This window comes from Salvelinus sp. IW2-2015, linkage group LG1 (assembly GCF_002910315.2).
Source record: "Salvelinus sp. IW2-2015 linkage group LG1, ASM291031v2, whole genome shotgun sequence".
Classification (NCBI taxonomy): Eukaryota; Metazoa; Chordata; class Actinopteri; order Salmoniformes; family Salmonidae; genus Salvelinus; species Salvelinus sp. IW2-2015.
Genome location: NC_036838.1, coordinates 46830469 through 46846486, shown reverse-complemented (window position 1 = coordinate 46846486; position 16018 = coordinate 46830469). Strand labels below are relative to the sequence as shown.

Below are 16018 nucleotides of genomic sequence, written 5' to 3'. Positions count from 1 at the left end.
AGACCCCTCGTCTAACGTTGTTCCCTGTTCCTCCTCTCCTCTCCAGGCTGCAGAGCTTAAGTCCCTGCTCCTATCTCTGTGTCTGTTCCACGGTAATGCCATTGAGCGCAGAAAGTTCGGCCCACTGGGGTTCAACATCCCATATGAGTTCACTGATGGTGACCTGCGCATCTGTATCAGCCAGCTCAAGATGTTCCTGGACGAGTACCAGGACATCCCCTACAAGGTGGGGAAGACACACACACACACACACACACACACACACACACACACACACACACACACACACACACACACACACACACACACACACACACACACACTCTCTCTTTCTCTTTCTCTCTCTCTCTTTTCTAGCTTCCTTCTCTTCTAGCTTTTCCTTTAGTATTTCTCTTTTCATCTCCTCTTTCCTTCTTTATCTTTTATCTCCTCTCATTTCCTACCCTACTTCTAGCAAGATTATGTATTTTTTATGTTTCAGTGTGTCCTTTTTTTCTGGTGTGTGTATGTGCCTGCGTTCTGTCAGTGATTGATTGTGCCGTTGTTCTCTACTCGATCTGTCCAGGTTCTGAAGTACACTGCGGGGGAGATCAACTATGGTGGTCGTGTGACCGATGACTGGGACCGCCGCTGCATCCTCAACGTGTTGGAGGACTTCTACTGTCCTGCTGTGCTCGGTGCCGACTACGCCTACTCCGCCTCCGGAGTCTACAGGCAGATCGACACTGAGCTCGACATCAAGGTCAGAGAATGAGACGGTTAGTTTGGTCTGAGTTAGCATTAATAAACACGGGTTAATTCCCAACCAACAACCACTAATATCCGTTTTGCTTGTCTCTCAGGGCTACCTGGCGTACATCCGTGGCCTGCCCATCAACGACACACCTGAGATCTTTGGTCTCCATGACAATGCTAACATCAGCTTTGCCCAGAACGAGGCATTTGCCCTGCTGGCAGCCGTGGTGCAGCTCCAGCCTAAAGCAGCAGCCAGCGGGGGCAAGGCCAGAGAAGAGGTACTGTGTGTACTTTGTGTACTGTGTGTGTCCTCTCCTGTGTCTACTCTCGCTGAAACTCTACCCCAGCAAGAAACAGGTTTTGAACTTTTGTTTTGTTTATTGTCCTATCTGGGGTCATGCAGCAGCTAGTCTTACTTATATTTGTTGCTCTTACTTTAGCCTCCTTAGCTGTTAGACTTGTTAACGAAAGCTCATAGGTAATACTCAGGGTACCATTCTGTTGACATGCTAACATTACATTTACATTTACATTTAAGTCATTTAGCAGACGCTCTTATCCAGAGCGACTTACAAATTGGTGCATTCACCTTATGATATCCAGTGGAAACATACAATGCCTTCAGAAAGTATTCACACCCCTTGACTTTTCCCAAATTGTAACGGCTGATTTCCTCCTCTTCGTCTGGGATCGGACCAAGACGCAGAGTGGTAAGTGTCCATGTTTTAATATAAWCCACTGAACACGACAAAAAATACAAAATAACAAAGTAACCTAACCGAAACAGTCCCGTGTGGCACGAACACAGACACAGGAAACAAACACCCACAAACCAACAGTGAAAACAGACAACCTAAATATGGTTCCCAATCAGAGACAATGCAAAACACCTGTCTCTGATTGAGAACCATATCAGGCCAATTGACAAACCTAAACATAGAAACACATAACATAGACTGCCCACCCCAACTCACGCCCTGACCATACTAACTAAAGACAAAACAAAGGAAAATAATTAAAGTCCAGAATCGTGACAGTACCCCCCTCCCCCCCCCCAAAGTTGCGGACTCTCGGCCGCAAAACCGTAAACTCTATAGGGGAGGTCTGGTGTGGCGTCTGTCCGCGGTGGCGGCTCTGGCGCGGGACGTGGGACCCCACTTCATCATAGTTTTTGTCCGCCTCCTTAACCGCCCCCGTGTGGCCTGCTTTACGTAGCGGCGAGATCGCCTCGCCGCGATCCTTGGCTGGTACTCCAATAAATGGGCTCATAGGACTGAAAGGCACCTCTGACTGGGGCTAGGTTCCGGACTGAGTGGCAGCTCCGGACTGAGGGGCAGCTCCGGACTGAGGAGCAATTCCGGCATCGCCGCGTGACAGGCAGCTCTGGCAGCTCCTGGCTGACTGACGACTCTTGGCAGCTCTGCTGACTGACGGCTCTGGCAGCTCCTGGCTGACTGACGGCTCTGGCAGAGTCCTGGCTGGGCTGGCGCTCTGCGAGTCTGTGCTGGCTTGGCGGGCTCTTGGCAGCTCGTCTTGCACTTGGCTGGCGGCGGCTCTGCGGCTCCTGTGTCTGGGGTTGCGGGCGGCTCCTGGCTGATGCGGGCGGCTCCCGCTGCGCGGGCGGCTCCTTTGCTGGCGTGGGCGGCTCTGCGGCTCCGGCTGCTGGGCGGGCCGATGGCGGCTCCTGGCTGTGCGGAAGCGGCCCAGACGGCTGCTGGCAGACGGTGCGCGGCTCAGACGGCGCTGGCAGACGGGCGGCTCAGACGCGCTGCGGCGTTACGGGCGCTCAGACGGCGCTGGGCAGTACGGCGGCTCGACGCGCTGGTGCAGACGGGCGGCTCAGACGGCGCTGGGCAGACGGGCGGCGTCAGACGCGCTGGGGCAGACGGGCGGCTCAGACGGCGCTGGGCAGACGGGCGGCTTTGACGGCTTAGGACAGACGGGAGACTCTGGCTGCGCTGGAGAAGAGGAAGGCTCTGGCAGCGCTGGACAGGCGGGAGCAACTGTAGAGAGAAAATGGAGAGACAGCCTGGTGCGGAGGGCTGCCACCGGAGGACTGGTACGTGGAGGTGGCACCGGATATACCGGACCGTGAAGGAGTACAGGAGCTCTTGAGCACCGAGCCTGCCCAACCTTACCTGGTTGAATGCTCCCCGTAGCCCGGCCAGTGCGGCGAGGTGGAATAGCCCGCACTGGGCTGTGCTGGCGAACCGGGGACACCATGCGTAAGGCTGGTGCCATGTACGCCATGTAGATCCGTTGAGCCGGCTTCATGGCACCTGGCTCGATGCCCAACCTAGCCCGGCCGATACGAGGAGCTGGAATGTATCGCACCGGGCTAAGCACGCGTACTGGGGACACCGTGCGCTCCACCGCATAACACGGTGCCTGACCAGTACGACGCCCTCTCTCTCCACGGTAAGCACGGGGAGTTGGCTCAGGTCTCCTACCTGGCTTAGCCACACTCCCCGTGTGCCCCCSCCCAATAMATTTTTGGGGCTGACTCTCGGGTTTCCAACCGCGTCGCCGYGCTGCCTYCTCATACCAGCGCCTCTCTGCCTTCGCTGCCTYCAACTCTGCCCTGGGACGGCGATATTCCCCTGGCTGAGTCCAGGGTCCTTTGCCGTCCAGAATCTCCTCCCAAGTCCATGAATCCTGTGTCTTCTGCCGCYGCTGCTGCTGTCCTTTACCACTCTSCTTGGTCCTTGGTTGGTGGGTGTTTCTGTAACGGCTGATTTCCTCCTCTTCGTCTGAAGAGGATCGGACCAAGACGCAGAGTGGTAAGTGTYCATGTTTTAATATAAWCCACTGAACACGACAAAAAAATACAAAATAACAAAGTAACCTAACCGAAACAGTCCCGTGTAGCACGAACACAGACACAGGAAACAAACACCCACAAACCAACAGTGAAAACAGGCAACCTAAATATGGTTCCCAATCAGAGACAATGCAAAACACCTGTCTCTGATTGAGAACCATATCAGTCCAATTGACAAACATAAACATAGAAACACATAACATAGACTGCCCACCCCAACTCACGCCCTGACCATACTAACTAAAGACAAAACAAAGGAAAATAAAGGTCAGAACGTGACACAAATGTTGTTGTGTTACAGCCTGAGTTTAAAATAGATTAAATTGAGATGTTGTGTCACTGTTCTACACACAATACCCCATAATGTCAAACTGGAGTTATGTTTTTAGACATTTTTTTAAATGTATATAAAATGTACAGCTGAAATTTTCTTGAGTCAATAAGTATTCAACCCCTTTTTTATGGCAAGCCTAAATAACTTCAGGAGTAAAAATGTGCTTAACAAGTCACATAATAAGTTGCATGAACTCACTCTGTGTGCAATATTAGTGTTTAGCATGATGTCTGAATGATTCCCTGATCTCTGTTACCCATAAATACAATTATCTGTAAGGTTCCTCAGTTGAGCAGTGAATTTCAAACACAGATTCAACCACAATGACCAGGTAGGTTTTCCAATGCCTCGCAAAGAAGGGAGCCTATTGGTAGATGGGTAAAAAAAAACAACAGACATTAAATATCCCTTTGAGCATGGTGAAGTTATTAATTACACTTTGGATTGGGTATCAATACACCCAGTCACCACAAAGATACAGGCTTCCTTCCTAACTCAGTTGTCAGAGAGGAAGGAAACCGCTCAGGGATTTCACCATAAGGCCAATGGTGACGTTAAAGCAGTTACAGAGTTTAATGGTTGTGAAAGGAGAAAACTGAGGATGGATCAACAACATTTTTGGTTATCCCACAATACTAACCTAAATGACAGAGTGAAAATAAGTAAACCTGTACATAATACAAATATTCCAAAACATCATTCTGTTTGCAATAAGGCAGTAAAGTAAAACTGCAAAAAAAATGGCAAAGAAATGAACTTTATGTCCTGAATACAAAGCTTTTTGTATGGGGCATATCCAACACAACACATCACAGTACCAGTTTTCATATTTTCAAGCATGGTGGTGGCTGCATCATGTTATGGGTATACTTGTCCCATCGGCAAGGACTAGGGATTTTTTTTKGGGGGGGGTAAAAAGAAACTAAATAGAGCAAAGCACCGGCAAAATCCTAAAGGGAAACCTGGTCCAGTCTGCTTTCCAACGGACACAGGGAGACAAATTCACCTTTCAGCAGGACAATAACCTAAAACACAACTATACACTGAAGTTGCTTACCAAGATGACATTGAATGTTCCTGAGTGGCCTAGTTACAGTTTTGACTTAAATCGGCTTGAAAATCTATGGCAAGACTTGAAAATGGCTGTCTAGCAATGATCAACAACCAACTTGACAGAGCTTGAAGAATTTTTTCAATAATAATAATAATATGCAAATATTGTACAATCCAGGTGTGCAAAGCCCATAGAGACTTACCCGGAAAGACTTACCCAGAAATTGCTGCCAAAGGTGATTCTAAAATGTATTGACTCAGGGTGTGAATACTGTATGTAAATGCGATTTTTCTGTATTTCATTTTCAATACATTTGCAAAAATGTATAAAAACTTGTTTTCACTTTGTCATTATGGGGTATTGTGTGTAGATGGGTGAGGAAAAACAATACATTTCATCCATTTTGAATTCAGGCTTTAACGCAACAAAATGTGGAATAAGTCAAGGGGTATTGTAACGGCTGTCTTCCTCCTCCTCAGACGAGGAGTAGTAAGGATCGGAGGACCAATGCGCGGTGTGGTACGTGTTCATGCTCTTTATTAAAACAATCGAACACTGAAACAAAACAATAAACAACACGTGAAATAACCAACCGAAACAGTTCCGTGTGGAACACACAGACACAGAAAATAAACACCCACGAAACACAGGTGGAAAAAGGCTACCTAAGTATGATTCTCAATCAGAGACAACTAACGACACCTGCCTCTGATTGAGAATCATACCAGGCCAAACGAAAAAACCAACATAGAAAAACGAACATAAGGGCCTCCCGGGTGGCGCAGTGGTCTAGAGCACTGCATCGCAGTGCTAGCTGCGCCACCAGAGTCTCTGGGTTCGCGCCCAGGCTCTGTCGCAGCCGGCCGCGACCGGGAGGTCCGTGGGGCGACGCACAATTGGCATAGCGTCGTCCGGGTTAGGGAGGGTTTGGCCGGTAGGGATATCCTTGTCTCATCGCGCTCCAGCGACCCCTGTGGCGGGCCGGGCGCAGTGCGCGCTAACCGAGGGGGGCGGGTGCACGGTGTTTCCTCCGACACATTGGTGTGGCTGGCCTCCGGGTTGGAGGCGCGCTGTGTTAAGAAGCAGTGCGGCTTGGTTGGGTTGTGCTTCGGAGGACGCATGGCTTTCGACCTTCGTCTCTCCCGAGCCCGTACGGGAGTTGTAGCGATGAGACAAGATAGTAATTACTAGCGATTGGATACCACGAAAATTGGGGAGAAAAGGGGATACAATTTTTAAAAAGAAAAGAAAAAAAGAAAAAAAAGAAAAAGAAAAACGAACATAGATAACCCACCCAACTCACGCCCTGACCATACTAAAACAAAGAAATAACAAAAGAACTAAGGTCAGAATGTGACAGGTATGAATACTTTCTAAAGGCACTGTACCTTCAGAAAGTGTGGTGGGGTTGTGTTGAGTGATTGTGTGTTGTAAGTTTGGCTGGGCTGGTAATGGATCTTGTTTCTTTCCCTGTAGATCGTAGAGGAGATAGTGGCAGGCATTGTTGAGAAGGTTCCCCAGCCTATCAGTGTACAGGAGGTGATGACTAAGTACCCAGTCCAGTATGAGGAGTCCATGAACACAGTCCTGATCCAGGAGGTCATCAGGTAACCTAGTTCTGTCATAAACCACTGCTGAAGTCCATAACATTCTGTCTTGTGCCATATCTGTTTCTCCCACCATTAACTTCAAGACAGTTCCAGTTACCATCACAATATTCCATATCAGAGAGCTCTTCTATAGTCAACATTCTCCTGAGTATCTCTTTCTTTCCCCTATCCCTCTCCACCCACCCTTCTCTCTCAGGTATAACCGGTTGTTAGTGGTCATATCCCAGAGCCTCAGTGATATTGTGAAGGCTCTGAAGGGCTTAGTGGTGATGTCATCAGAACTGGAGCTTATGGCCAACAGCCTATTCATCAACAAAGTCCCTGACATGTGGCAGGCCAAGGTATTTACAGGAACATATACATGAACATATTTAGAGTTACATTATTGTAGTCCTCTATGCTGAGGGACCTGAGTTAATATCAGTTTGAACCTAGTATCTAGGTGTGTGGCAACAATAAACTATGTAAGCAGGCAGCATGTGAAAATTAGTGTGTGGACTGGGTTGGGCCTAACCTAGTAGGTAATATACCCCGAAAGAATATATAGTTTACCCACTAGGAAATATAATATGCACACACAGTATTGAAATACACACCAATTAGATATCCCTTGAACTATGCAAAAGAATAATCACAAACAACCGATGGTTATGAATTATTATTAAAAGGAAAACATGTCAATTCAGTTTCAATAAACAACGCAAGTTGAAAACATGGTATACACCAACAGTTATCAACTCCTTTTGAATCACTAAATCAATCACAGCGACTGTATATACACACTCATCTAATTAGTACAGACCTGGTACCAGGGTTTAGTTTAACACCTCAGAGCGCTCATAGATACTTTAAATGGGGTTCCCCTTCAACACAATAAAAGAAACACGAAAAAATGCAAAGTCACAAATAGACTCACGAATCGTTCTAAACTTTACTGGCGCGTGACAGAGGCACGGCGCGCAAATGGAAACCACTAGTCAACGGACCTGTGGCTATCCCAAATAGATGCGATCAAGGAGTCAATGGAAGATTGGCGCACATTCCACAAATCTGATCTAAAAAAGTGAATATTTGTCGAATCCGTCATGATTTATGTATTGTAACAGGCCTACAATGTGCTTACTTAAGTCCGATTTGGCTGTTTTCGCTGTATGACATGTAGAAGTTGTCCCTTTTCAGATTTAAAAGTAGTGACTGGTAAATGCTAACTCCCGTTTGTATAAGCTGGTTAGCATATCTAGCTTACAGAAATCGTTGATGGTAGTCAAAGTCGTGTTTAACTGTAATGCAGTTGATTGGTAACCATGACATGAACATGTGTTAGGGATGACATCTATACAAGCATTATACTCAGATTTTTACCTCAACATAGCGTGAAATACACATATAAACAATAGCCTAAATATAGACAAACTTTGCTGGGGGGCAATAGAGCCCCACAGTGGAGGTGTCATAATACCCATAAAACCTAGCGGTCAAATAAGGAGATGGTTACAATCGTTTTTCCACAGAATTTTATAAACACTTAAAATAAGGGCTGTGTTTTGTGTACGCCTATTCTGGCGTGACGTTTTTTAATAACCATGTAAATCTCTCAGACAAGGTGACTTTTATAAATATATTTGGCTCTATTAACTCTCAGATTCAAAAATGCTAATTAGCATCAAAGTAGACATCATGCAAGACTACAAATCCCTGCAAGCTCCTGCACATCATATCTAGCAGAAACCTTTGCTAACAGGTATTGTGTCAATTTAAAACTTCCACAAGACAGTTCACAGAATTATCCATTTAAAGAAATGTAGGCAATTTATTAATTCCTAAATTTAGCTAACATTAGATAGTTAATCCAGAGATTCTTACCTTTGCCTTAATTCGGCAGTCTTGTCCAGATCATCATGACATTTGTAGTTCTTTGATAGCCACATTAGTAGCTAATTAGCATTTCATTTTGGGGGGGTAAATACAGGCGAATATATTGATAAAAGTCACCTTGTCCTAGAAAGACTTACACGGTTATCAAAATGTCATGCCAGGGTAAGCCTACACGAAACACAGCCCTTATTTTAAGTGTTTAGAAAAACCCCAATGGGAAAAACTTATGGTGGAAAAAATGATTGGAACCATTTCCTTGTTTGACCACTAGGTTTAACGGGTATTATGACTCATACTGTGGTACTCTATGAGGAGATTCAGAATCTTTCCCCCATGGCTGTTTCCCCCGGGTCCTTTCCATGGTAATTCCATTGTTTTGGTCAAGTTCGATTGACCTCTTTACTGCATCTATGAGACACACTGAAATCACTCTACACTTTTCCTTTTGTGAAAACCCCCACGGGACCACTCAAACTATGAATTCCTCTCTCTTTTACCACGATCGTTGTAACGCAGTCTCTCAGCATAGCGGTCGAGAGGCAGAAAGAACAGCCTGTTGATGACAGTTGTTCGTCTCAGTCCGAGAAATTAGAAGCAACAATTCCCTCACTGAGCTCACTGTGATCGGGGATCCTCAACTAAATGTTCATCATTTCTACTATATTTATTTTCCCTCGTGAGACTCCCAATTACGGCCGAATGTGATGCAGCCTGGATTCGAACCAGGGACTACAGTGACCCCTCTTGCGCCTTAGACCGTTGCGCAACTCGGGAGCCCAATTCGTTATTGGTTTTACAATACATTGTTTCATCTGTATACCGGTGTCTGATTCCTGTTCATTTGAGAACCCCATTGAAATGTGTCATGTCATTAAGTATTCCCTCTGTCTCTCCCTGTCTTCCACCAGGCCTACCCCTCTTTGAAACCCCTGGCCTCCTGGGTGTCTGACCTGCTCCAGAGGATCAAGTTCTTACATGGCTGGATCTCTGACGGTGTCCCACCTGTCTTCTGGATCAGTGGCTTCTTCTTCCCCCAGGCCTTCCTCACAGGAACACTGCAGAACTTTGCCCGCCGCTCCGTGGTCTCCATAGATACCATTGGCTTTGACTTCAGGGTGAGATAGCAGCACACTCTCATTCCCTTCCTCCCTTTCCTCCTCCCCAAATGAGAATGTATTTCATATTGGAGGTTACATTTATAGTCAGAGCAGCTCACAGATTACTGCACTTGTACATAGCCCATCTATAATTTAGCCCAAACAACTACCTCTCCCCCTACTCTATTTATTTATTTATTATGCTCCTTTGCACCCCATTATTTCTATCTCTACTTTGCACATTCTTCCACTGCAAATCTACGATTCCAGTGTTTTACTTGCTGTATTGTATTTACTTCGCCACCATGGCCTTTTTTTTGCCTTTACCTCCCTTATTTCACCTCATTTGCTCACATTGTATATAGACTTATTTTTCTACTGTATTATTGACTGTATGTTTGTTTTACTACATGTGTAACTCAGTGTTGTTGTATGTGTCGAACTGCTTTGCTTTATCTTGGCCAGGTCGCAATTGTAAATGAGAACTTGTTCTCAACTTGCCTACCTGGTTAAATAAAGGTGAAATAAAATAAATAAAAAACATTTATAGTGAGAAATTAACCCTGTTGGAAAATGGATTACTTGTTTTGATTGGGTATTACTTGGCCGATTTCTACGTTGGAAGTTTTTCCTTGAACTTAATGACATCTGTGCCTTCTCCTTTATGTCCCATCCCAGGTGATGAGGGAGTCTGCCTCTGCGCTGAAGGAGAGGCCTGAGATGGGTTGCTACATCCACGGCTTGTTCCTGGAGGGGGCGCGCTGGGACGCCAAGGTAGGCCGGCTCACTGAGTCCCGGCCCAAAGAGCTCTACACTGAGATGGCTGTCATCTGGATGGTTCCTGAGCCCAACCGCAAACCACCCACTTCAGGAGTTTACATCTGTCCCATCTACAAGACCCTCACACGCGCCGGTCAGTGCTTGAGCAATACAACAGGCCAATACTGCACCTACTATATACACTCATGTACAAGGATCTGGCTCCAACAGTGTTTGTGTGTGTGCTGGTGTTTGATTGCATATCCTTATATTAGTGTGTCTGTCTGTGTAATAGTGTATTAGCCCGTGTGCTTCTTTTAAGTGGTTTATTACATGCCCAAAATAGACCCRGTGTCTAATAACGAAATGCTTCATACTGTAGCTATGTATTTTCCATCGTCAGCTTCCAGGGACTATTACAGTTTGTTGACAGATGAGATCACCATGATTTACCTTAATCAGCATAAAAGGTAGTATAGTAGTTTGAGTCTGGTCCTGACTGCAGCTCTGTGTTTCCTCTATAGGAACTCTGTCTACGACGGGTCACTCTACTAACTACGTGATCGCTGTGGAGCTGCCCACACACACCACCCAGAGATACTGGATCAAACAGGGAGTGGCCCTCATCTGTGCACTGGACTACTAAACACAATCAACACACACACTTTCCCTTTCGCTTACTACATACACAACAAAAACATCAAAATCAAACAAACTGGACTTTCCTGGCAGGATGCACATTTTAACTGAGGGGGAATGTTTGTATGTTTCTACAGTGCCTTCAGAAAGTATTCATACCCCTTGACTTATTCCACATTTTGTTGTGTTACTGCCTGAATTCAAAATTGATTAAATTTACATTTTGTCTCACCCATCTACACACAATACCCCATAACGACAAAGTGAAAACATGTTTTTAGACATTTTTGAAAATGTAATGAAAATGAAATACAGATATCTCAGTTACATAAGTATTCACACCCCTGAGTCAATACTTTGTAGAAGCATTTTTGGCAGCGATTACAGCTATGAGTCTTTCTGGGTAAGTCTCTTAAGAGCCTTTCACACCGGGATAGTGCAACATTTGCCCATGATTTTTTTCAACGTTCTTTAAGCTCTGTCAAATTGTTGTTGATCATTGCTAAACAACCATTTTCAGGTCTTTTCATAGATTTTGAAGTAGATTTAAATCAAAACTGTAAGTCAGCCACTCAGAAACATTCACTGTCTTCTTAGTAAGCAACTCCAGTGTAGATTTGTCCTTGTGTTTTCGGTTATTGATCTGCTGAATGGTGAATTCATCTCCCATTGTCTGGTGGAAAGCAGACTGAGGCTGGTTTTCCTCTAGGATTTTGCCTGTGCTTAGCCATTCCATTTCTTTTTTATCCTGTAAAACTCCCCAGTCCTTAATGATTACAAGCATACCCTTAACATGATGCAGCTACCATTATGCTTGAAAATATGGAGAGTGTTACTCAATAATGTGTTGTATTGGATTTGCCCCAAAGTTAATTGCTTTTGACACATTTTTTTGCATTATTACTTTAATGCCTTGTTGCAAACAGGATGCATGTTTTGGAATATTTKTTTTCTGTATAGGCTTCCTTCTTTGCACTCTTTCAATTAGGTTAGTATTGTGGAGGACCTACAATGTTGTTGATCCATCCTCAGTTTTCTCCTTTCACAGTCATTAAACTCTGTAACTGTTTTAAAGTCACCATTGGCCTCATGGTGAAATCCCTGAGCGGTTTCCTTCCTCTCCGGCAACTGAGTTAGGAAGGAAGCTTGTATCTTTGTAGTGACTGGGTGTATTGATACGCCTTCCAAAGTGTAATTCATAACTTTACTATGCTCAAAGGGATATTCAATGTCTGCATTTTTTTACCCATCTATCAATAGGTGCCTTTCTTTGCGAGGCATTGGAAAACCTCCCTGGTCTTTGTGGTTGAATCTGTGTTTTTAAATTCACTGCTCGACTTAGGGACCTTACAGATAATTGTATGTGTGGGGTACAGAGATGAGGTAGTCATTCATAAATCATTTTAAACACTAATTTTGCACACAGAGTGAGTCCATGCAACTTATTATGTGACTTTTTAAGCACCTTTTTATTCCTGAATTTATTTAGCCTTACCATAACAAAGGGGTTGAATATTTATTGACTCAAGACATTTCAGCTTTTCATTTTAAATTAATTAGTAAAAATGTCAAAAAACATAATTACACTATGACATTATGGGGTATTGTGTGTAAGCCAATGACAAAAATATCTACATTGAATTCATTTTAAATTCAGGCTGTAACACAAATGTGGAAAAAGTCAGCAGGTGTGAATACTTTCTGAAGGCATTGTACATTGCCAACCGCAGTGAAGTTTATTTTAGTTGTGCTATTTTTGAAGAGGAGAGCAATAAAGTAGTTTCCTCCACTATAACCCGATAATATTTAAACTGATGAACCAGTAAGGCACACCGTTTATTCATTGCACTTTAAGACTGTATGCAAAGTTTAGTTCAGTCTATATTTAGTCTCTCTGCAATAAATGATATACTCTCAGATGTCAGATTAAGCTATACCATCATACTATTTATGTTGGATTACGTGTTTAAAATGACTGCCAGAATGACAGTTTAGCTAAGCAGGTGATGTGGCCTGCTTCAGTTTTCAAGGATGTCCATCCCTCTCTCTTACCCCCACCCTTCTCTCTATATATCTGTTTCTCTCTCCCTTTCTCTTGATCATCAGTTTTTTCCTTGACACTCATTCATTTTTGCATTTGGGGAGGGTTTAAGCCTGGGTTATATTAAGCACTTTGTATTCAAATCACTCACCTGGGATGTCCTTCAAAATGTTGACACACTTGTGCATGCTTGAAGGAGAGTTTGTTTAAAAGCAGATACATTTAAAAACACAAATTACCATCTACTCTGACAGATTGCAGTTAGTCTAGGGTATATATTTTTATTTATTTAATTCCATTCAACTCTACCCCGTCGGACCTAGCTGTCCTAGTACAGACTACTAGTTATTTGCCGACAAATGTACTGCTCCTTTAAGAGGAAGCCTGTTGAGAAATGACTTGAGTAGAGGGTAATGCTTACGCAAACTCCCCTCAGTCATTAGCCCATGTGACAAAAGGACGTTGGAAAGTTACGAGGCAAGTTTAACCGAAGGCATCTGACCAGAATTCCCAATTTTCTACTCTAGCCTATTCAAATGTGGACATGTTTATTGTGGGTTTTTTTACCCTGCGGATATGCAGGATTATTGTATTGAACTTGAATTGAATAATTGGTTGAAGAAGATCAATAGGCTGCTGTTGTGTATATACCGTAAAGTATTTTCCATTTTATGTTTTCATTTTAGAAAAGTTTTAGTACAAAACCTTTTTAATCGTGGGACTATTGACTCGTAGGCTATTGTCTTTTCAATGTTTTTAACATCCCGAGGCACACAGGAACTGGCCAAGAGAAAGTGAACACCGAATGCGCGCCCTTAGCGGTGTCAAGGAGTCATTTCTGTTTAGGGTAAATTACGGGACATTCGCGTCATTTCATTTTCAAAGTCATATTAGCCGTTTGAGGTCAGTTTTTTTGTAAATCCTAGGTGACCACTCACAGACACATCTGTGTGACCATGCTACAAAATGGTAACGGTAAGGAGCAACCTTCTGAATCGCCGAAGGCTGAGCCAAAACTTGACACCCCATCAGAACCTCAAACCGAACCAGACTCCACTGACAACGCGGCGCCGGCTGCACAGGAAGACACGAATTCCACGCAATTCCCTATGCCCGTTTACCCAAAATTGGAGATAAAGCGTAACGCGGTGACAGACGAGTATAAGATCTCCAGTCAGGTCCTTGGGTTGGGGATCAATGGGAAGGTTCTGGAATGCACCAATAAGAAGACTGGGGAGAAGTGCGCACTGAAGGTAATACCACCTACCTGTGGAAATAGCCTGTTGCTCAGAGTTTGAGTCCTGATGCCATTTGGTGGTATTGGGATCTTGCATAATATATCCCTAGTCTTGATAAAAACTAAGAACTTTGACCTTCTGAGTTTATTTTTATCAGATTTCTCTCTGCCTCTACAAACTAATGACATTGTACATCTTCTATTGAGGAAAAGCAAGGAAAGGCCACGATGGTGTAATAGCACAGCAATTAACGTGTGTTTGTGTGTGGTGTACCAGTATCCATATGTGTGTGTAATGCATCTTCTACATATCTATGTGTTTTACGGTGTGTGCGTGTGCTGGCAGTGGCATGTGACCCTTGCGTAGGGTATCTGTTCCGGTGCTGACTCTGCACCTGGAAGATGGGCATGGGGGGGAAATGCGATGTGCTGAGGCTCATAACAAATGTGTTTGTCTGGTTTTGATTTACACATGTGTGCTTTGCATGTTACATACACTATTCTGGTTGAGAGGCAACAAACTTGTGATCTGACCAAATAGAACCAACATCATTGGCATGATGCAAGATACTGTTATCCTGCTGAGCTAAACGCCTAGGTTTTGCCCCAGAGCTGGTGGAATTCTCATCATTCTCATCTCATACCTCAAATCAAAGTTTATTGGTCATGTACACAGTTTAGCAGATGTTATAGCGGGTGCAACGGAAAGCTTATGTTACTAGCTCCTAACAATGCAGTAAAGTACACAAATAATATAAAAAAGAAGGAAACCCTTTTTTTTTTAACTAATCCAATTAACAAGCCAAGTAGCACTGTAACAGTAATTCAAATGTAATCTATACAGTGATGTAAATTACTTAAGTAACAATACTTGAAAGTACAATATTTTTGACAATTTTATACTTTACTTTACTACATTCCTAATGAAAATAATATACTTTTTCTGACACGCAAAAGTACTTTTTCCATTTTGAATGCTTAGAAGGACAGGAAATGTGTCAAATTCACACACTTATCAAGAGAACATCCCTGGGCATCCCTACTGCCTCTGATCTGGCGGACTCACTAAACACATGCTTTGTTTGTAAATTATGTGAGGGTTGGAGCGTGCCCCTGGCTATCCATAAATAAAAATACAAAAATACAATGGTGCCTAGTTTGCTTAATACTTTTTCTTTTGAAACTTAAGTATATTTTAGCAATTACATTTACTTTTGATACTTAAGTATATTTGAAACCAAATACTTTTAGACTTTTACTCAATTAAGTAGGATTTTACTGGATGACTTTAACTTTTACTTGAGTCAATTTCTATAAAGGTATCTTTACTTTTACTCACGTATGACAATTGGGTACTTTTTCCACCACTGAATCTATACGTATATACACCACATGAATTTACACAAGATATACTAAGAATGATATGTACAGTGGTAGGTAGCGTGAGCTATTCTAAGAATATGGTATATAAATAAATATATGGTGTTTATAAACAGTGTACTGAAAATGCAATGTACAGTCCTAGGAATATTAGGAACACATACACACGTGACACACACAGCCGTTGTTCTGGTCAAGCAATGGCAAGCTGTCAACGCCAGTACAGGGCTACAGAGGGAGCGATTTACTGTCTACAGCAGTTCAGCCGGATCAGAGTCCCCAAACCAGGGGCACAGAGTCACACACACACAGGACAAGAGGGGGGCGGGGTCAGGACAAAATGATTGGATAGAGTACAGAATCAGAGAACAGAGAGAGAGGAGAACAGAAGAGAGAAAGTCATTTTACAGGGGAGCAGAGTGTGTCTGAAATTGTC

At 43.7% G+C, this 16018-nt stretch overlaps 2 protein-coding genes across 2 annotated transcripts in view; both read left to right on the top strand.

Annotated features, from left to right (window-relative positions):
* The window catches only part of dnah1 (dynein, axonemal, heavy chain 1), a 59281-nt gene extending 46270 nt beyond the window's left edge, over positions 1–13011 (top strand). The window contains exons 70-77 of the mRNA XM_070447323.1: positions 47–226; positions 566–742; positions 843–1013; positions 6421–6551; positions 6751–6895; positions 9338–9544; positions 10205–10439; positions 10810–13011. Coding sequence (XP_070303424.1) covers positions 47–226; positions 566–742; positions 843–1013; positions 6421–6551; positions 6751–6895; positions 9338–9544; positions 10205–10439; positions 10810–10931 — 1368 coding nt within the window. The 3' untranslated portion in view covers positions 10932–13011. The remainder of the gene's footprint in view (positions 1–46; positions 227–565; positions 743–842; positions 1014–6420; positions 6552–6750; positions 6896–9337; positions 9545–10204; positions 10440–10809) is intronic.
* Positions 13012–13381: 370 nt separating this feature from the next.
* LOC111968617 (MAP kinase-activated protein kinase 3) overlaps positions 13382–16018 on the top strand; it is a 41007-nt gene continuing 38370 nt past the window's right edge. The window contains exon 1 of the mRNA XM_023994320.2: positions 13382–14218. Within this exon, the coding sequence (XP_023850088.1) occupies positions 13922–14218 (297 nt within the window). The 5' untranslated portion in view covers positions 13382–13921. The remainder of the gene's footprint in view (positions 14219–16018) is intronic.